The sequence below is a fragment of the Sturnira hondurensis genome, unplaced genomic scaffold, assembly GCF_014824575.4.
Source record: "Sturnira hondurensis isolate 20B ecotype Veracruz unplaced genomic scaffold, ASM1482457v3 Scaffold0014854, whole genome shotgun sequence".
Lineage (NCBI taxonomy): Eukaryota > Metazoa > Chordata > Mammalia > Chiroptera > Phyllostomidae > Sturnira > Sturnira hondurensis.
Window position 1 is genome coordinate 9,113,220 of NW_028087485.1, and position 21,030 is coordinate 9,134,249.

The 21,030-nt window shown below is 46.7% G+C and overlaps 1 protein-coding gene across 1 annotated transcript; it reads right to left on the reverse strand.

Moving 5' to 3' along the window:
• Positions 1-1,023: 1,023 nt before the first annotated feature.
• On the reverse strand, positions 1,024-20,539 carry GSTO2 (glutathione S-transferase omega 2). The gene is made up of 6 exons (XM_037063986.1): positions 20,421-20,539; positions 20,079-20,187; positions 17,837-18,059; positions 16,860-16,961; positions 4,572-4,678; positions 1,024-3,117 (listed from the first exon to the last, which is right to left on the reverse strand). The coding sequence occupies exons 1-6, from the start codon at positions 20,452-20,454 to the stop codon at positions 2,958-2,960; spliced, it is 735 nt and encodes a 244-aa protein (XP_036919881.1). The 5' UTR covers positions 20,455-20,539; the 3' UTR covers positions 1,024-2,957.
• Positions 20,540-21,030: the final 491 nt, after the last annotated feature.

Consider the following 21,030-nt stretch of genomic DNA (forward strand, 5'->3'; position numbering starts at 1 on the left):
CTGATCATTTTCGGAAGTCTTGTGACGGTCATAGAGTTGCCCTATGATGGAAACTGAGCATTTTCCTGGCAGACGAGAAACCCTTACCTGGATAATCCCATCATTTCTCAACAACCCTCTAAAATAGTCACTCAGTGATCCCATTTTATAGATTAAAAAAACTGAGGCTTAGCTTGGTTAAGCAACTTACACAATTGAGTGGCACAGCTAGAATTTGAACCTGGTACGTCGGAGTGCACAGCCTTGCTCTTGTTTACTGGGTACACCACCTCTACACAAAGAATTTTGGTCTGAATTTGGCAAGAGAAAAAGCTGGTTGAAAAAAAAATCCCAAAGGCTCTTCTGATGAAGAAGGTTAGAGAGTGGAGGAAACAGCATTTGCAAAGCTTCCAGAGCTCCGGTAAGCCAGATGGGAGAAAAGGGTTTGAAAAGACCAAATGTCCAGCCTTCCAGGGATTCACGAATGGGAGCCTGAAGAATGCTGCATTCACAAATGCAGACCTGAAGGGACCGATCGAGCTTATACCTGATGATTTAGCATTAATCCACTCTAACACTCACAGCCACTCTGTTGCCTGAGATCAGGGAAATTCAGAGCTAAAAGGAATTTCAGGTAACATTTAGTACCATCTCCTCCTCCTCACCACCAACCACCACCCCTGCCACCTGTCCAGGCCACCTTCACGCCACCCCCACTGTTACCGAACAAAGGGTCCGAGGGGGGGCAATACTTGGCCCACCGAGGGATGCCAAAAACTGCTGCAGAAAACANGGGAGCTCCCACAGCCTCCTGTGCTCATGGACGCAGGTGTCCGTGTCATCTACGACAACGAGGCGCCTTCCAGTGCTATCCTTGGTTGAACCTCAATTCCTTAAATTTAACACGCTTTTATAAGATATACATCAATTATTAAAGTGCTTCTCTCTGAGACATGAGCTGATGAAATACCTCCTATTCTTTTTCACTGTATTTTTATCCCCCTGATACATTATTGCTGCCGCCCCCACCTCCAGCCCCCAATAAAAGAAGTAGTATTTTCAAAAGCTCCGCATGGAGCACTATCCAATTTCCTCTTTTCTCCAGGCTAAATCCTAGATTCACCCAGAGACTGACAGCCCGGGTTTGTCTGTGGGTGGCATTGAAAAAAATGAGAAAGAGAAGGCGGAGGGCGGAAGGCAGTGCAGGTGACCCTGGCAAAATGCCGAGAGCACAGCTGTTGGGAAGGCACTCAAACCCCGAACTGGGCTGTGGGCGGCCGGCCTGCAGCCTCGCCCGCAAGCACTTCCCCCCATGCTGTATGTCCTGGCTCTTCAAGCTTCCTCAATTACCGTGTGGGGCCCCAGAAGAAAGCGCCTTTGGTTTTGGCCATCAGAGACATGCCATCACCTGCTGTGCGGATAGCGATTTTGGCCCCACGCTCAACGCTCGCCAGCACACAGGATTTATACCTGCAAGGACTGATCGGCCCCCTTGTCCTAGGAGAGGCCGCGGCAGCCAGGCAGCGATCCCAGGGAGGTGTGACACACTGACCTCACTCCGCATTGGCCTGGGCGCCATGGCAACAGGATGCCCCATCCCGAGCAGATGGCACCGCAGACTCCTCGGCCCCTGTCATGGCCCTTGTCACGCAGCGCCTGCTACAGCAGACCAGGCCACCTGACCAAGCAGGCTTGCTTCTGTCCAACTGGCACAGAGTCACCCTGGTAACTAACTACATGAGTCAAAACCCACGCAGAGCAGCAGATGGCTGGGCCAGGCTGAGACTCGGGGAGAAACGGGGCTGGTTTGGGCTGAGTCAGAGGTGGGAGCAGCAGACGGCTACTCCGCAGACACCGACAATTAAAGACATCACTCCTGTTGCTGCCTGGTCTCTCAGCCTGGCTCGGGGCTGGGAAGAGATTAGGCAGAACAAGGCCAGAAGGGTCACAGGCTTATCCCTAGACTCTGAGACAAAATGGCTTTGGAGAAGCCCGTCCCACTCCTGGGGCACCTGCCGGCACACCAGGCCTTTCTTCTGGGCCCTTTGACCCCTTCCAGGGTCGGAGGCAGCAGAGGGTCATAGGCAGCTGAAACAAGCGTTCTCACAGCAAGACAAGCAACTCCAAAACACTAGGTCTAACACTGCAACCACAGTGAGTGGAGAGAGCAGGGGCTCCTGTGTCTTGGTCATCGTTACCATCTCTGTCACACAGATGTCCCATGGCTTGGCAAACCACGGGCAACCAGAGGCACTCGCAGTGATGAACTGAAAGAGTGTGTGACGCACATCCAACGGAGTGGCCTTTGCCCGTGACTGGGTTTGGGACATGTGTGTTTTTTAAGGCAGGATGTCAACTATAGAACATTTTGTGAGCCATCCTGAGTTCCAACAGCACCGGTAAAATTCTGACATCATTGTCCAGGGTGAGAACGGGCGTTTCGTTTCCTGCTTTGGAATTCTTTGTCATGAGACCCTTGGTGTCCGCCAGGCCCACAGCCAAAGTCTGAGTGAGAAGGACATTCATGCACACTCACGCGGACTGAAGCTTTCATTTGCCAAGCAGAGAGAATGTGAACTTGGAGTGTTTTCTTCTTCCTTTTCCTCTCTAGTTTCCCTCCTACCAGGGAAGTTGTGGAGGATGCCAGTCTATAGTGGCAAATGTCAATGATGGGTGGGCCTTTGACCTCAACACCAGCATCAGTAATCTGGAGGTCAAACTGGGCCAAAGGCCAAGCAGCCAGGCAGCACGGGAGCTCCCATACTGTGCGCTCAGACGTGAGCACTGGGCACTAGATTTCTAAACAATCCTTAGAACCTGTGGGCTAGAGGAGTCATACAAATGATTATCAGAAAGAATGCCATTTCTGTCTCCTTGTTTATTGGGAACTTCAAAGAAAATGAACAAAAACTAGTTGACCCGCCCAAACAATTCCTGATGCAGAATCACAGCACGGCTGAGAGTTCTGGGTGTAAGGCTCAGCAACTGAGCCCATAGTCAAAGGCCTCGGGGTGGTTCTGAAAATAGAGATTCAAGAAGCCCAGGAAAACATTCTTGTCTATGAGAAGGGCGCACACGGCAGGGTCCCGCTTCATAGCCGCTATCCAGAGCCGAAGCGCGGGGGTGTGGTTCACGCAGCTGCAGGGCAGGAAAGAAGCGTTAGCTCACCCGAGGAGGAAGGTGGGGGGGGGGGGGAATGGCATGGCCCCACTTTTCAGATTTACAAGACACAAACAATGGGTTTCTTAGGACGATAAAGTTCTCCTAGTTACCTTCTTATCAACTGAGTATGGTCATTACTAAAGAGAAATCTTATTTTTGGAATACCTGTGTGTGCTTTTGAACTGTATGAGTCACGGTTGATCTTGACAATACGGTTAAAATACTTTCGGGCTGCTTATTCTGGGGCACTAAGGCGCCTATCCCCGCTGTCTACCAACTACACGACAGCCCTCTGAGAGAGAGATTCTTCTGTCGTTCTCAGATTTTGCTTTAAGGGGTTTGTAAAAAACAAAAACTAGTCATTTCCAAACTTTTTTAAATGAGTAAAACAATCATCAAACTTTGAAATAATGGAGATGATGAGGCATTATTTCAAAGACAGATCAGGAAATCTAGGTCTAGAATATGTCACTCGACTTGTTCAAGCTACGCAGCCGGTGAGTGGGGGTCTGAGAGCAGAGGGGAGGGCCCCCTCCCGGGCTGGGGCTCAGTGCTCTGTCCCCAGAGGAGGCGGCTCATCATGATGTTTATGTTGAGGCAGAGTTTAAAATATCTAAATACGTTAAATCGGATCTCCCCTCCGAGATAGTCACAGCGGGGAGTGCAGAGGACTCCTGAGCCGAGTGGAGCCCATACATTTTAAGGGCACAGGTGCAGCTCTGGCTGGGCAGGACCAGGTTCCCAAACGCCAGAACTTTGCAGCACCCACCAGGCAGCTGGCTGGCATTGGAGCAGGTGCCAGCTCTTGTCCTCTCAGCATCGTGACAACAAAGTATGTGTCCTGCCCAGGGCCCCTGCACAGCCTCCCGGAGTCTCCCAGGCAATTTCTTCTACTTGAAATATCCCTACACTTCCATGGCAGCCATTTCATTTGTTTGTTTTAACATCAAGCACCTGTTGCTTGTAAACTAATTTATTGGAAAAAAAATATTCCTATCGGGGAAGATTCCTCAGCACTAAGATGTGAGTAACATGTATGGTGTCCACTGGGGGCCTCAGGAGGTCCAGGTGCGTGGCCACTGAGGGAGCCGAGACAAGTCACCAAAACCCTGCGACTGGGACTTCCCAACTGCTTTCACCACTGGCCTGAGTCTGGATGGGCTGCCCAGGACAGCGACTCTGGAGCTCTACGGGAGGCTTTTGGACACAGTGTCTCACTAGCAGAAATGTGGGGGAAGTTTGGGTCCACAGACAGTGGCGGAAGAGCACAGATGCATTTTGAACAAGGAAACAGTTTAAAACCCGATTTCATTTCACAGGCATCATGAAACACGCCCAAAAGATGAGGAATGGCACACGGACCGTTTCGACCACTGTCACCCAGTCCGCCCCCAGGAACCCGTGACCACAAGGTTGAATGAATGTCTTACTCCGCTATTCCATATACATCCAGTCGCTCAAACCAGGGCCAAAAGAGGTAATCAATCATGGAAATACAGGGTCCACCAAAGAAGACGGTGTTCTGATAGCTAAGAATCTAAAAGTTGAAACAGAGCAAAAGCAAGTTAATTTACTGGCCTGCTGGACAGTCACAGACCCTAAACACAAATGTCAAATATCTCCCGTAGTTCCCACGAAGGGAGAAGAACTTAGGCTTTGATTCTCCTTCCGATTTGTTACGTGTTTGCCTCCCTTTCCTGGGGTTTCCTCCACTCCCTGTAGGGTAGCACTCCTGGCCACACTCAGTCCCCGCCCCCCTCTGAACAAGGGAGGGAAGGTGTGGGTCCCCCGAGCAGAGAATGTGGGAGGGCGCCCCAGGCAGAGGAAGCCCGCCCCTCCCTCTTAGCCGGGACCAGGGTCCTCCGGGTGCTGAGCTCTCCGTGGAGCAGCTTTGCCCCTGGAGAGGGGAGGCCCCGGCTCAGGCCAGCGCTGCCCATTACTGGGACAGAGGAGGGCCACAGTGGGACCTCTACTCCTTACAGTTGCGACCCCCATTCTCCAGGACCCGCCTTATCTGTAATGAAGGGGACGAAGTAGTCTCCAGGTGCCTCCCTCTTTTGCCTAGACCATTAAAAACAAAGGCAGGAAAGAGCAAAGTATTTAATGGACTCCCTCTAATCCCAACATTGTCTTTCTATCACATTTTCTTTTTTATTTGAGCTCTTTCACCTTCACATGTGTTGGCCACTCAACATTATCCATCTTTTTTCAATCCTCACCCAAGGATATATATTTTTATACTGATTTGAGAGAGAGAGAGAGAAGCACTGAAGTACGAGAGAAGCATCCATCAGTTGCTGCCTGTGCACACCCAAACCAGGGATCGAATCCACAACCTACATATGTGCCCTGACCGGGAATCAAACTCACAACCTTTTGGTGTATGGGATGATGCTCCGCAACCAACGAAGCTGCCCAGCCAGGGCTCAACACTATCATTAAAATAAAATTTCTCATTCTCACCTGGGACAGATCTACCCAGACAGAAAACAAACTCTTAATAGACAGACAACCAAAGGGAAAAAAAAAAACTCTTGAAAACTTAAAAAGCAAAAGTGCTTAGCAGCAATTATGGTTGGGCCAATTCTTCCCAAAGAGAAAGGTATGGTGTCAATTACCTACTCAAGTTAATCAGATGACTCTCTTTGACTCATTTAACTCAAAATCAACTAAATACTTCCCTGAAGTTGTAGATCTAGATTCCTATATCCTTAATCCAGGTTTTCAAATTCCTCTCTTTACCAGTCAGGCTGATGCTTCCTACTCTAGGCCAGCTGTTGACTCTGCGACATAGACTAGGTCTGTAGTTAAGAAGGCAAGTTCTGGAGCCAGCAGACCTGGTCCTGTGCTGGGCTCTACCTCCAATTCAACATGGAACCCAAGGCAACTTAGGTACCTCTTCCTTCAAGTCTCAGTTTTCCCATCTGCAGAATGGTGGTCACTTCAGTGAATGAACCTCATGCATGAATAAGCGTGAGCTCTTGTGATAACAAAGCACTGGAATCTCAGGAGGTTACATCTACAGAAAGTAAACCCACCCCTGATACAAAGGATCAATGGGATCCCACTGTCCTTCTCAGAGGAAAAGCCAATCTTGTGCCCTAAAGTCGAAGTCTTCATTATCTCCCAGGATAGCACAGACAAGTTCCCCTGACTGGCGTCCTGAAAGTCTAAAAAAATGTAGGGTAGCATCACTTTGTTCAAAGAAACTAATAGGATGGTCCAAAAACACCAGCATCTGGCCAATAACAACTCCAAACAGAGGCTATTTTCAGCCATGAACAAGATCTGACCTACAGGGTAAAGGAACAAAGGATTCCAGAAAGGCCCAAGCCTTCTTTACATTCAGGAATAAAAGTAATAACTACCCAAACTTTCATCACTGTCTTTGAAATGTACACCCCCAGCTTATTACTGACTTTCACGGCAGAAATCAGAACCAAATCTACAGGGATTGACTCTGGAGTTTCGTATAACTCTTCTGCTTTCCAGAGCAGAGGACCCCTGTGCTTCCAGGAAAATCCTTGTCAAAACAAGTCACACGTAGATATTTAATGGGACCCATGATGGACCCCTTGGTAAAGTAATAAGCCATTTTGAAAATGAATAACTGCTTAGTAATTGATGTGTATTATTTAGTACATGTTTTCAAAGGTTTTCATCTACTCGAAGTAGGAGTATGCCTTTAAAATATTTATGATCTTATAGATATGATCAATTTGTACATAAGCACTCATAAAGTAATTTAAGCCCTATCAAGGTACTTTGTACAATAAAAAGCCAAAATAAGCACATGGATAAAATGAAAGAGGCACTGATTCTCTTCCGCTAGCATCTACCCCACCTCCCAAATGCATACACACATTCCCTGGCACTGTTCTTAAGTGCAGGTGTGACTTGGGACCACTCACATCCGAATCCTTAGAGTTCTGGATTCAGCTGCAAGTTCTTGAACCCTGCCCCAGACAGGCATTTCTCCCCAGGCAAGTCTCAAACTCCCAACAGAACATTACCTTCCTGTAAACAAGCACAGCGCACCAGCTCCTTTGCCGACGCAGCCCAGCGTTGTAGGAGAACACACTGGCCAGGCCTCCTCAGGGTTCACTGAAGTCCTGGGACCCTCAGCAGGAGAGCTCCCTTCCAGGCAAACCTGGCAGCTTCCCAATGTGCGAAATAACCTTTTCCCCTTAAAATCAGAGCGCATCACACCACAAAGGCCTCTGGAACTCGTCCGGGGTGACCCACCCCCAGACATCCATTTTACCGTCTTTTAATGCCATGCTCCTCACACAGAAGGTCAGAGGGACAGTGTAAAAAAAGTATACAATAAAATATTAAGTGTGAAAAATAATAAGATGCTAAGATCTGGGAACATAAAAGAACAGAAGGTCAAAACCTTGCCTTGGACTGCCATTTGCACTATTGCCAAGGAAGGAAAACAGTATTGAGATATCAAGCCAGGAGTCCCGCAGGGTTCCTGCAGCTTTGAATTTGGCTTGAGTTTCCTGGCTGCCCAAGTGGAGGGGAAAAGACACTGGAGAGCTGATGCTCGTCTCTCACGTGGAAGCACAAGAGACTCTCACTTTCAAGGGAGGGAACTCAGTCCCCAGGAGGTAAAGGGACCCCCTGCCAGAGCTAAGACAAAAACACCATTCTCATTTTTAGACCAGGGGCGATGATCCTGGTGTCAGTCAGCTTCACAGACATGGATGTATGAAGACTCTAATCACAGAAGCTTCCTCAAGTCTCTTGTGAATTCTTCGCTGTTCTTTAAATTTAAGTGATAGAATAAAGCCTCTCCTGCTCTCCAGCCGAGGACTGGCCCAGCTCAGCCACCCAGTGCGGGGTTCTGCCTCACTGCTGCCCTTTCTCACCCTCTCTGAATCAAGAGCACCTCACTGACCGGGGAGGTGAGACACGCCAACAGCCTCCTGGTGAGAGAGCTTGCCAAAATTCTCTCCTTCCTGTTTTATTCCATTGGTAAGAACGTCTTCAGGCAACATTACTCAAGTAGTTCTCCTCTGTGTTCTCAGTTTAAACTAGTCCCTTCCTACAGCCCGTTAGCACCCCTGACCATTTTTAAGATAGAAGTAAAACAAACCGGCAGTCTTAATTTCTAATGTCTCATCTTTCCAACATGTTTTGTCAACAGAAAGTGAATGGGAAGCTGCTGCTGCTCTACCTGGATGTATGTGAATATCCAATGTCATTTTTATTTTTATTTTTTTATTGATTGATTTTAGAGAGAGAATAAGGGGGGAGAGAGAGAGAGAGAGATCTGTTTGTTTCACTCGTTTATGAACCTACTGGTTGCTTCTTGCATGTGCCCCGACCCGGGATCAAACCCACAGCCTTGGTGTATGGAGATGACACTCTAATCAACTGAGCTACCGGGCCAGGGCACGAAGGCCATTTTTTAAAAATTCTAGTCTAGACTTCCGCCAAGATGGAGGCATAGGTGGAAACACTGTGCCTTCTCCCACAACCAAGTTTGAATAAAACAAAGGTTTGGAGAAACAAAGACACAACCAAAGGACAGAAAATTGAATTATACGGAAGTCCGACTACATCTAACCGTTCAACGGGGACGGTAAGAGGGGCGGAGCCAGCAGCGAGCAGGGTCGGGCAGGACAGGGCCCCCGACCCAGGTGCACAGGCAGACGAGAACCAGCTGGGGTGCGGGGCAGACCGCGGGGCCATATTCGCGCACAGTGAGACAGACCACGCAGGCCCCAGGGGGCGAGGGCTGACGGCGGTGGCACACTCGCGAGCAGTGGGACAAAACGCGTGGGCCAGGTGACGGCAGCAACTGCAGCACCGGTGAGGGCCATGGCGGCAGGCGGCGGACAGGACGCCATAGTCCCTCTTTGACCCCGCCCCCACATACAGCGTCACAACCCAGCGACTTAGTTGCCCTGCAATACCGGTGAGAGCCATTGTCGCTCTTTGACTCCGCCCCCACATACAACGTCACAACCCAGCGACTTAGTTGCCCTGTTCTAGTGAACATTTTAGGGCTCTGATCCTGCTATGGAACAGGCACGAACAACCCGAAAGATGGCACAAGAAGAACTCAAAGTCCAAGAGCCAATAACTCTCAGCGACCAAGAAATTGCCAGCCTCTCAGAAGCACAATTCAGGACACTATTTATCAGGATGCTCACAGAACTGGTAGATTATAGTCACAAATTAGAGGAACAAAGTCACAAATTAGAGGAATATATGAAGGCTAAACTAATTGAAATGAAGGGAGATGCACAGGAAACCAATAGTGATGGAAAGGAAACGGGGACTCAAATCAATGGAATGGACCAGAAGGAAGAACAAAACATCCCACCAGAAAGGAATGAAGAAATGAGAATTCAAAAAAATGAGGAGAGGCTTAGGAACCTCCAGGACATCTTTAAACGTTCCAACATCCGAATTATAGGGGTACCAGAAGGGGGAAAGAAACAGCCACGAGTGGAAAACTTATTTGAACAAATAATAAAGGAGAACTTCCCCAGTCTGGCAAAGGAAATAGACTTCCAGGAAATCCAGGAAGCTCAGAGAGTGCCAAAGAAGTTGGACCCAAGAAGGAACACACCAAGGCACATCATAATTACATTAGCCAAGACCAAAATGAAGGAGAGAATCCTAGAAGCAGCAAGGGATAAGGGGACAGTCACCTACAAAGGAGTACCCATCAGACTGTCAGCGGATTTCTCAAAAGAGACCTTACAGGCAAGAAGGGGCTGGAAAGAAGTATTCCAAGTCATGAAATCCAAAGACCTACAGCCAAGATTGCTTTATCCAGCAAAACTTTCATTTAGAATGGAAGGACAGATAAAGTGCTTCTCAGATAAGGTCAAGTTCAAGGAGTTCATCATTACCAAGCCCTTATTATATGAAATGCTAAAGGGACTTATATAAGAAAAAGAAGATGAAAAATATTAACAGTGAAAGGACAGCAAACACACAGCTATTAACAACCACACCTAAAACAAAAGCAAACCAAGAGGACAGCTAGATCAGGAGTGGAACCATAGAAATGAAGAACACATGCAGGGTTAGAAACAGGGGGGTGGGAGGGGGAGAAGGGGGGAGAAGGCACAGAAAATAGCATAGATGGTAGGTAGAAAATAGATAGGGGGGAGGATGAGAATAGTGGGGGAAATATAGAATCCAAAGAACTTGAGACACGTGGTTATAAACTAAGGGGGGCAGAATGGTGGGGGAGGGAGGGTGCGGGTGGAAGGGATTGAAGGGGGGGATAGAACAACTGTAATGGTATAATCAATAAAATATATTTTTAAAAAAATTCTAGTCTAGGTTCTTCCTGTCCCCCACCCACCACATCTAATGATGTCAGCCATTCTTACTGTTGAACAGCTTCTCTCACATGGAACCCCTCACTTCCAGAGCTGTCCTCGCTGTCAGCAAACAAGGCAGGAGAGCCTGCTTAGAGAAGACTGCTCCTCCTAGGCCCCAGACGAACCGCACGAGGCCATCCCTGGGGAGGCAGCCGAGGCTCTGGCTTCTAGCCCTCTGGCTTCCCTGAAGTATTAGCACATCTTTAATTCAGGGGATAACCATTTGATGTTCTGGAATAATAGAAAGTATGTATTTTGTTAAAGTTCTGTTCAACGGTGAACTGAAAAATGACTACAAGAGGGGTCCCTTGCTTTAGGCCGTGATAAGGCATAAAGAGTGAGCAAGCAAAAGAAGATGGGACTGTTTGCGTTGACGAGGGTACACTTCCCACACCCCCTGAAAGGTGAAAACCTGGCAGGAAGGTTCCCTCATTCTCTGCAAAGGCCTCTCGGGCTCCCCCAGGGGGACAGAAAAGAGGTTCTCTCTCGGGTGCAAGTGGAAGGGAAAAAAGCACGCTGGGCTCCCCCTTGTGGCCATCTGTGGTGAGGCGCACGGACTGTGGCACCCCCAGGAGATGCACCAGGGAGGAAGAAATCTGTACGATCGTACAGATCTCCGCAAAAAGATCATAAAGAGAAGAGAATCCCAGACAAGATCATAAAGAGAAGAGCATCTCAGGCTTCCTCAAACCACGCGTTCTAAAAAGCTTCAGGCTACAGTCCTGGACTCTGATTCAGCTTTGATAATCCCCTGCCCGGCATCAAGGTCTTTTACACTATTGCCAAGAAATCCCTGGCCTCTAACAGGGACAGACAGCAGGGCGGCTCACAGCGGGCGCTGCCGCCGGGGCTGGAGGAGGAAGAAAGCGGGTTTCCTCGATGCAAAGAGCTCTTAAGAAGCTGAACCTCCACTTGCCAAAAAATCAGCAATTCAGGCCCTTATCCAAAAGCGACAGCAGAGTACTCCAGAACAGAAGTCTTTTGAGTTCATAAAGGATAAAGGGGTATTCTCAAGATTCCGAATTTCAGGTCCCGGCTACACTGGTATCAGCTGAGGCCTAATGACAGTGGACCGGTTCCCTGGAAAACAAACCAAGGGCATGGAACAAACGGAGCACAGAAACATTCATTCTGCTCCAGAAAGAAGCGTTGGAAGCAGTGTCTGGTGGAACATACGCAGCCTACCGTCCAACACTTAGGGCCTGCCGTCCCCTCGGAAGACGTATAATGCATCTTGCTGACATTTGGGGATTACAGGACTACCCTGAAATTTCTGGGATCCTTTTAATGGGCTTAATTCTTTTGTCAACACATATTTGTAAAATAGTGGGGGGCTAGTAGAGCAATGCTTGACAAGGCAAACTTCTTTAAAGTGATAGATGTTGGACAAAAAGATAAATGAATATTTACCTAATCTCTGAAGGGGGAAAGCACTTCCTGTGTATAAAAACAGTGGGAGAAATCACAACAGGAAAGACTTAGGGCACAGTATGTTTAATGTTGCATTTCCATATGTACAAAAATAATACGCCAAGTAAAAAGTTCTAACAAAAGACAACAAAAGTTAAAAACAGGCAAATATCCTTTATATATACAAAATTCTTTCAAAGGAACTTTTTCAATTGGCCTTTTCAAGTAAGACCTTGACAGACAGATGACTAACAGACCATTTTCCCAAAAAGAACACTACGAGACAACATACTTTGGGGTAAACCTCCCACTTCACTGGCAACCCAATAAATGCACATTATATCAACAATGACAAACCATTTTTTCTCTCCAAAACAGGTCACTATCAGTTTAAATGAATTTTGCTGATAGTGAAAAGGGCATAGAGCAAAGGGCATTTTTATGTACTGCTGGGGGCGGGGGGAGTGGTAGGGGGGAATGGCACAAGTCTCTGGGAAGGATGCACAGATCCGACCTCTAAGGCGTCTGTGCCCTTTGATCTGGAAATTCCATTCCTGGAACTCCCCACCTAAACACATTGTCTGCAACAGGGAAACCACTTTATGCAAAGCAGCTACCATTCCCTGCAGCATCATTCACAATGGTAAAAAGTGCTGGATAAATAACTTCATGGTTTATACACATGACAAATTATACAGAATGAAAAGTTGTGTTTTTTTCCACTAAAAACTTGCATGTATGTCCTTCCCGTAAGTGGCTTGAAGTGACCTCTAAAAATGGTTCACTGTGCACTTGACCCAGAAAACCCCACAAAATCATGCAAATCTAAAGGCTCAAATCTTCGTGTCCACTTTAAGACCACCAGTGAGGCTGCCCAGGCGTATCTGAAAAGCCGCCCAGCATCTGAAGGATGTCACTTGAGAGCAGCAGTGTGTGCCACTCCGTCGTTACAATGGTGAGCGTGCCCAGGCTAAACAGTGGGGCCAGACACAGGGTCAGCGGCCCCAAAAGAGTGCTCCGATTTGGCTGCATGTGCTTTAAAACGCAAAGAGTAATGCTGAACTGACGGGATGTACGTTCCCTGGTTGTTGAGCACACCCAGGTGGGTAAAGCTCCCGAGACCTGGCAGAACTCACAGAGCTTGTGGGCGGATTGACCCACACAGGAGCTCTCGCTGCCGCGCTGAGATGATCCTCACAGAAAAAGAGCAGATTGTTCCTAGGCCAGAAGAGGAGGTTGCACGGAAGAAAAAGTTATCTCAGAAGAAACTGAAGAAACAAAAACTTGTGGTCTGGAAGTAAATTCAGCATAAAATAAGTGCTAATAAAAGTAAAATAAAAACTTTAGGGACTTCTGGCCAAGATGGAGGTGTAAGTAGACACACCGTGCCTCTCCACATAACCAAAAAAAGAATGATGACTAATTTAAAAACAAAAACCAACCAGAACTGACAGAAAATCGAACTGTATGTAAGTCTGACAACCAAGATGTTAAAGAAGAAACATTCATCCAGACCAGTAGGAGGGGTGGACACCAGCACACAGGACTCACAGCTGGAGGACCAGGTGGTCCCACATTCACATTCAGATAAACAGGGAGGAAAAACTGGAGAGTGAGACAGACTGCGCAACCCAGGGTTCCAGTGAGGGTAAATAAAACCTCAAAGCTTCTCACTGAAAACTCTGTGAAGGATGAGGCAGCAGGAGAAACTCCCAGCCTCACAGGAGATATCATTGGAGAGACCCACAGGGTCCTAGAATGCACACAAGCCCACCCATCTGGGACTCAGCACCAGAAGGGCCCACTTTGCTTGTGGGTAGCGGGGGAAGTGACTGAAAGGCAGCTGAAAGCTGCACTGTTCTTCTCAGACCCCTCCCCCACAGACAACATCACAATGCAGCCATGTGGTTGCCCCACCCTTAGGCGTATACTTAAGGCTCCGCCCCTTACTAAGTAACAGGCATGCCAAGACCAAAAAAAAATGGTAAAAATGGAAGAACAGATCAAAGGTCTAGAAAAAATTCAACTAAGCAACAAAGAGATAACCAATCTATCAGATGCACAGTTCAAGATACTGGTAATCAGGATGCTCACAGAATTGGATGAATATGGTCACAAACTAGAGGAAAAAATGAAGGCTATGAAAAGTGAAATAAAGGAAAATGTATAGGGAACCAACAGTGACAGCAAGGAAACCAAGACTCAAATCAATAGTTTGGAGAAGAAAAAAATAAACATTCAACCAGAACAGAATGAAAAATCAAGAATTTGAAAACATGAGGAGAGGCTTAGGAACCTCCAGGACACCTTTAAATGTTCCAACATCCGAATCATAGGGCTTCCAGAAGGAGAAGAGAAAGAGCAGGAAATTGAAAGCTTATTTGAAAACATAGTGAAGGAGAACTTCCCCAATCTGGCAAAGGAAATAGACTTTCAGAAAATCCAGGAAGCTCAGACAGTCCCAAAGAAGTTGGACCCAAGGAGGAACACACCGAGGTGATGCAGTCACCAGCCCGCAGTGACCGCAGCGTCATGGATGAGACATGAGACAAATTCACAGGGACTACTGAGTCCTATGGAGGAAAAGGGATGGAGCGCTTTGACCCTTGCCTAGACAGGCTTTTATTGGGTTTAATTTGTGCAGGAATACAGGTACAGCTCATTCATCATTGTCAGACAGTAAGGATCAAATGATAGATAGCATACAAAGAACTAGTAGGGCTTCTTCTGAGTCAGGGTCTATCAGCTAAAAGGCTACAAAACTTCCGGAAACAAACTCATTTCCTGCTTGGACCTTTATCATTTAACTAAGAGCATTCTTAGTAAAGCAGGCTTCACAGGATTTACATATCCTTTCTCAGGCCTGATCACCCTTTCCAGCACAGGGCTGAACCACCCTCAGTCATTGTTTCAGGCTTAAGTCAGGGGAGGCAGAGGAGAAATGAGGACTCAGGCTTCCTCAAAACCAAGGGGCAAGGGTCCAACACACCCTTTCTCCATAGGCCCCCAAGTCCTTCCCTGGGGCCTCTACACAATCATGCCTGTCTTAGGTGGTTCCCCCCCTTGGGGAATCTTACCCGTCATTGGCTAACTGATCAAGCATTGAGAGTCAGTTACGGAAAAGGAGCAGAAGTGGCGCTCCTGCCAGGGAGATAAGCTTCATCTCCTTAGTGGCTTAGGGTCTAAAGGTCACTCACTCAGCCTTAGCCCTGGGGGGTGTTTATAGCTCCTGAAACTAGGCAGCGCAGTTCCCAACACCGAGGCGCATCATAATTACGTTAGCCAAGATTAAAGATAAGGAGAGACTCTTAAAAAGCAGCTAGAGAGCCCTGGCTGTTGTAGCTCAGTGGGTTGAGCGCAGGCCTGTGAAGCTAAGGGTCACTGGTTTGATTCCCAGTCAGGGCACATGCCTGGGTTGTAGGCCAGGTCCCCGGTAGGAGACGCATAAGAGGCAACCACACATTGATATTTCTCTTCCACTCTTTCTCCTTCCCTTCCCCTCTCTCTATAAATAAATAAATAAATAAAATATTTTAATTAAAAAAAGCAGAAAAGGAGTTAACCTACAAAGGAGTTCCCATAAGGCTGTCAGCTGATTTCTCAAAAGAGACCTTACAGGCAAGAAGGGGCCGGAAAGAAGTAGTCCAACCCATGAAATGCAAGGACCTACATCCAAGATTGCTCTCTCCAGCAAAGCTTTCATTTAGAACAGAAGGGCAGATAAAGTGCTTCCCAGATAAGGTCAAGTTAAAGGAGTTCATCATCACCAAGCCCTTATTATATGAAATGTTAAAGGGACTTATCTAACAACAACAAAAAAGAAGACCAAAAAATATGAACAGTAAAATGACAACAAACTCACAGCTATTAACAACCGCACCTAAAAAAAAAAAAAAAAACTAAGCAAACAACTAGAACAGGAACAGAATCACAGAAACGAAGATCACATAGAGAGTTACCAGTAGGTAAAAAATAGATGGTGGGGCCAGGGGTGGGGGGGCGGGTGAGACTAGTATAAAAAATGTAGAAGCCAAAGAACTTATATGTAGGACCCATGGACATGAACTAAAGGAGGGGGAATGAGCGTGGGAGGGGGTGTGCAGGGTGGAGGGGAATAAAGGGGGGGAATAAGACAACTGTAATAGCATAATCAATAAAATATATTTTTAAAGTAAAAAAATACACATGTAATAGAAAAATACACTCTCATTATTTTTTAAAAATTGAAACAGAAAACAGTATAAAAAGCCAATGAGATTTAAGTAGTCATTGGGTAAAACTTCTGGGAAAGCCCTTTAAAGGAGCATGGCCTTCTGCCATTTTTTTCCCCCATTTCTGTTCTTTCTGTAACCTGGAATTTGGATGTGATGGCTGCAGTTCCAGCAGCTATCTTGTCATTTTGAGGATGAAAATCTTGCACTAAAGATGACAGAGAAGAAAGAGTGAAGGAGTCTCAGTCCCTGGTAATTTCATAAAGAAGCCACCAAAATAGACTTGAACTGTCCCTTCCTCTGGCTTTTGTGAAACAACAAACCATTGTAAGATAAATTGATAGCAGTTAAGTCCCTTTTACTGTTGGGACTGACTGCGAGCCAGTGCATGGGTCATTTTACTAGCAGCCAAACACAATTCCTAACCAACATAGACCTTGACCTCAATGGCCAAAGCTACAGAAGCCATGTAGAGACACTTAAGGTATACGGTGATTCTGATAAAGGAAGAAATTCATCACATGCCCTCCCTGACTCCCTTACCAGATTTTCAAGAATAACTCCAGAATGAGGTAGTAGAGAGCAAGTACCTACAAGTCAAAATCATATGAGGAGTAGCTGAACTTATCAAAGTCAGGAAGAAAGAAGAAGTCTGTGAAAACAGAAGGTATCTGGGTGACCAGGTCAGGGACGCTATATCACTTCTTCCATTGGATCTAAAGAGGAGAGGGGCCCCTTTCTGTACCTCTTCGAGGTTGCAGAATTCTTCTCGGAGGGCTAGCTTCAGATTACTGCATTCCTTCCCGCATCTCAGTGCTACCAGACACTCCTTGGTCAGATGTGGGATCTAATCAGAGGACACAGGTTTCTTAGTGGAGAAGTCTGAGGGAACTCCACGTTCCTGCTCTGCCTAAAAATACAGCGGAACCTTTGTGACTGCAGCTTAACAGGCCGACAACCACACCTCGGCTCCCCAGCACCCTCTGAAAGGTGTCTCTATAGTTCCGGTAATCCAGGTGTCATAGCAGCCTGGTAAAACAAGGTGCTTTCGAAAAGGATTCTTGAGTGCTTCTTACTTGATCAACAACTTCCATGCTGTACAATCTCAGGGAGGCACTTAACCTCTCTAACTCTCAGTGTTCTCATCTGAAAAATGGGTACAGTAATAGTACCCACCTTAAAGGGCAATTGTAAGGGCTACATAAGTTAACCTGTATAAGGTAGTTAGGACAGTGCTTGGCACATCGTAAGTACTTAGTATATGTTGGTTATCACCAGGTGCCCCTCTTTCTCTCTTCCTCACATTTCCTGGACTGTTGGTGCTCTTGCTCTGCATAAAGAGCAATCTGCTTCCATGCATTAATGCATCTTTTGTACCCCAATATTTTTGTACCAGAAACCTTAGAAATATTCCCTTTAAAGCATCACCAGTTTTCAGCTCTTTCAATATCCCTATCTTAAGCCACACAGTCTTAACTATGCCATAATCATACCCCTTGAGACTGCTAGTTCAAATGGCAAAGCACCTATCAGTGAAGCCTTTAATTTTTAATATCAGAGGTGATGGCTCCTACTATAATTGCATACCAGTTATTTTCCTAATGCACATGTAGTGTCAAAAAACACAAGTTCTCCAATGGCTCGGCTTTAAAATTGAAGTGTGAGAAAGAAATACAAAGTAAAAAAGAGTGTAAGTGGCTTTTAAAAAAAAAATGAGCATACCTTATAGAATAGCTCCAATAACATCTTTTGGCGAGCTCGCTCATAAGGGTCAAATGGATATAGCTTCTTTCCGGGATAAGTGTCATCCAGGTACTCACAAGCAATCACGGATTCGTAGATCAGCTGACATTTGCTGTTTTCCAGGACTGGAATTTGGCCAAAAGGGTGCTTTGTATAGTACCAGTCAGGTTTGTTTCTCAGATTAATGTTGATAACTTCATGGCTTAAAAAGCACAGGGAAATAAATACAACAAAAATGAGAGGTTTGTACAAGTGGACTCATCTTCAAAGCAGAAGCAATCAATTCATAAGATTTAAATTTGCAATATGTTTTTTAAAGTTTAGGTCTTTTACAAAGAAAAATACATAATAACATTATTGTCTTCATTCCTACAGTAAGATGTGTTAAATGTTTTCTATGCCTTGTCTCATTTGCTCTTTGTGATTCCCAACTCCAGGAGATGAAACCTCCGGCCCAGCATCACCGATAAGTAGGACCAGCACCAAGACTGGAGCCCAGGAGTCTGACTCAGAGCTCACCACACTTAACTGTCACACTACAGAGNTAAGATTTAAATTTGCAATATGTTTTTTAAAGTTTAGGTCTTTTACAAAGAAAAATACATAATAACATTATTGTCTTCATTCCTACAGTAAGATGTGTTAAATGTTTTCTATGCCTTGTCTCATTTGCTCTTTGTGATTCCCAACTCCAGGAGATGAAACCTCCGGCCCAGCATCACCGCTAAGTAGGACCAGCACCAAGACTGGAGCCCAGGAGTCTGACTCAGAGCTCACCACACTTAACTGTCATACTACAGAGTCTCATATATTTTAAAGCTTGAAAATACGAATCTGCTATGAACAGGTCACAACAGAATGTGGTAAATGTTAGTAGTTACAAGCACAAATTCTGCATCAGACTGTGGGGTCTGGACAGTCTAGCTTGTGACCTTGACTGAATTCCTTAACCTCTCTATGCTTAGTGTCCTTCAGTGTAACATGGGGGTGATTCATATGCTCATTTCTTGGCATCATTGTGAGAGTCAGATAAATAAATGTGTATAAAAGGAAACAAACGAGATTATTCTTTGCTCAGTCAAGCAGATTGTCTTAAACCCTAAAGCAGTGGTTCTCAGCTGGGAGTAACCTTGCCCCATTCCCCAGGGGCACATGGTAATGTCTGGGGACTTTCTTGGTTGTCACACTGGGGGAGAGATGATCGCCATCTAATGGGCAGAGGCCAGGGACACTGCTAAATATTCATTCATAAACTTATAGTTTGTCACCATGGGCAAACCATCAGGCTATTGTTTCAAATGGGCAAACTAGCAATAGGGCGGATTAGAACTGAGAAAGAGGGAAGAGTCTGGAAATAAATGCTATCTAGCCTCCTGAACAAAGCAGAATTACATAATTTTATTGAAAATGTCCCTATCTTAGTCTCTGCATTTCTCTGACGTAAAGCTGAAACTCTGAAGTCACCCCTAATGATGGATTCTCCAAGAGGAGAGTCAGAACTCTCGGAGTAACACATGCCACACATTTCCTCGTAGCTGAGAGGCCGGTTGCACCCTGCAGTCCCCATTCCAGCGGAGGTGCTCTGCCTTCCAAACCCAGATCCGCAAGATTGAGTCTTGCAAAGCTCCTCCTGGGGAGATCTGTGCTTGTTTCCTCAGGTATGTTGGAACATTTGAGACATCTCTTGATAGCAGTTCCTTCAATTTCATTGTTTAGAACGATTTGTTCATTCATACAAAAAACATTTTTAAGCACCTACTATGTGCCAGGCTCTCTCTAGCCCAGGAGTGAAAAAGACAAAGAACCTACCCCTCCACAACATACATTTGGGGGGAAAGGGTGGAGGAAAGAGGGATAAGAAGATGTTGGATGCACTGTGAGCACAACGAAAACAGAGAACAGAGTTGATTTGAAGGGGGCGTGGGGGGTGGGGCTGCAGTCAGCTCAGGCGGGCACTGTGCCCTTCCTTCTCCCGCGTTACTGGAGGGAACCAGCTCACTGGGGCCCTCATTCTGTTTACTCCGAGTTATCCTATGGTTCCTGCACGGACCCTACTCTGCATTCCAGGGCCGCCTGCTGGCCTCCACTAACCACGTATTGACTTTGCCTCAGAAGAAAAGGATAGGGAACTCCAGGTTTTAAACACCACCACTACCCCCCAACCCCCCGCCCCCTGCCCGGCCCTGGGGGGCCTGTAAGGTGCTGACCTTCCATTTCTCACCTGATGCCTTTGGCCTGGAGGACCAAGCGCGTTCTGTGTGCATAAGGACAGAACCTCATGCTGTAGATTCGGATCAGGCCCTCTGGGACTGGTCCTGGGGGGTGACTTCCTGCAGGGGAGAGCGGGTACCAAGAGGTGGATTAGCCCAGTGGGATGAGGGACTCACGCACCACCCTGAGACCCCAAGAGGATCGCACGCGCTCTGCCTCTAGAACACCAGACCAGACTTTTGCACGTGGCTTTCGTGCAGAGAAACCCTTCAAGTTCCACCCACCCACCGCGCTGGTCTGGAGGCCAAGGCCCCGCGTCTCCAGCCCACGGACAGCTGTTGAGAAGACTCACCTTTCCCCAAGGCCCTGCTCGCATCTTCAGCCATGGTTTCCAGGTGTCCTCGCAGCGCCCAGTGCTCTCAGACCTCGGCTCTGGGCCTCGCCGCTGCAGCAGGCTCCAACCAACCACAGCGATGCTCCCGCGGAATGAGTTTTTGAGTGCCTGGGCTCTGGTAAGGCAGAGGGGGAAGTGATCTGGGACTGGAGCTAGGCAGGACACCTTAATCTAGAGAAGCATCGCCCCAGATTTGGAAACCGAAGTAGGAGCGAACAAAAGAAACAAAACACCTGGGAAGTAAGTACCCTCGCTTTTAACACATGGATACAGCATTCAGTGGGTATCTTCCTCCCACCAAGAACCTGGGAAGAATGAACATTAGATTCCAGCATGTGTTTCAAGGGAGTTCAATAAAAATTGACCGGAGTAACCAACAAAGTTTTCTTTCCCGTTCTAAGCCTTCCCTCCTGCATCTCTAAGACCATTGCCTGTATAATGAGCACTTTAAAAAATAAAGCCAAACTTTTTCATGCTATAGCGGAGAAGAAGAAAAACTTGTTAGTGTTGAGATGTTGCATGTCCCTGAGAGTGTCTCCTTCAATTTTGTGCCCTAGACACCTGACTA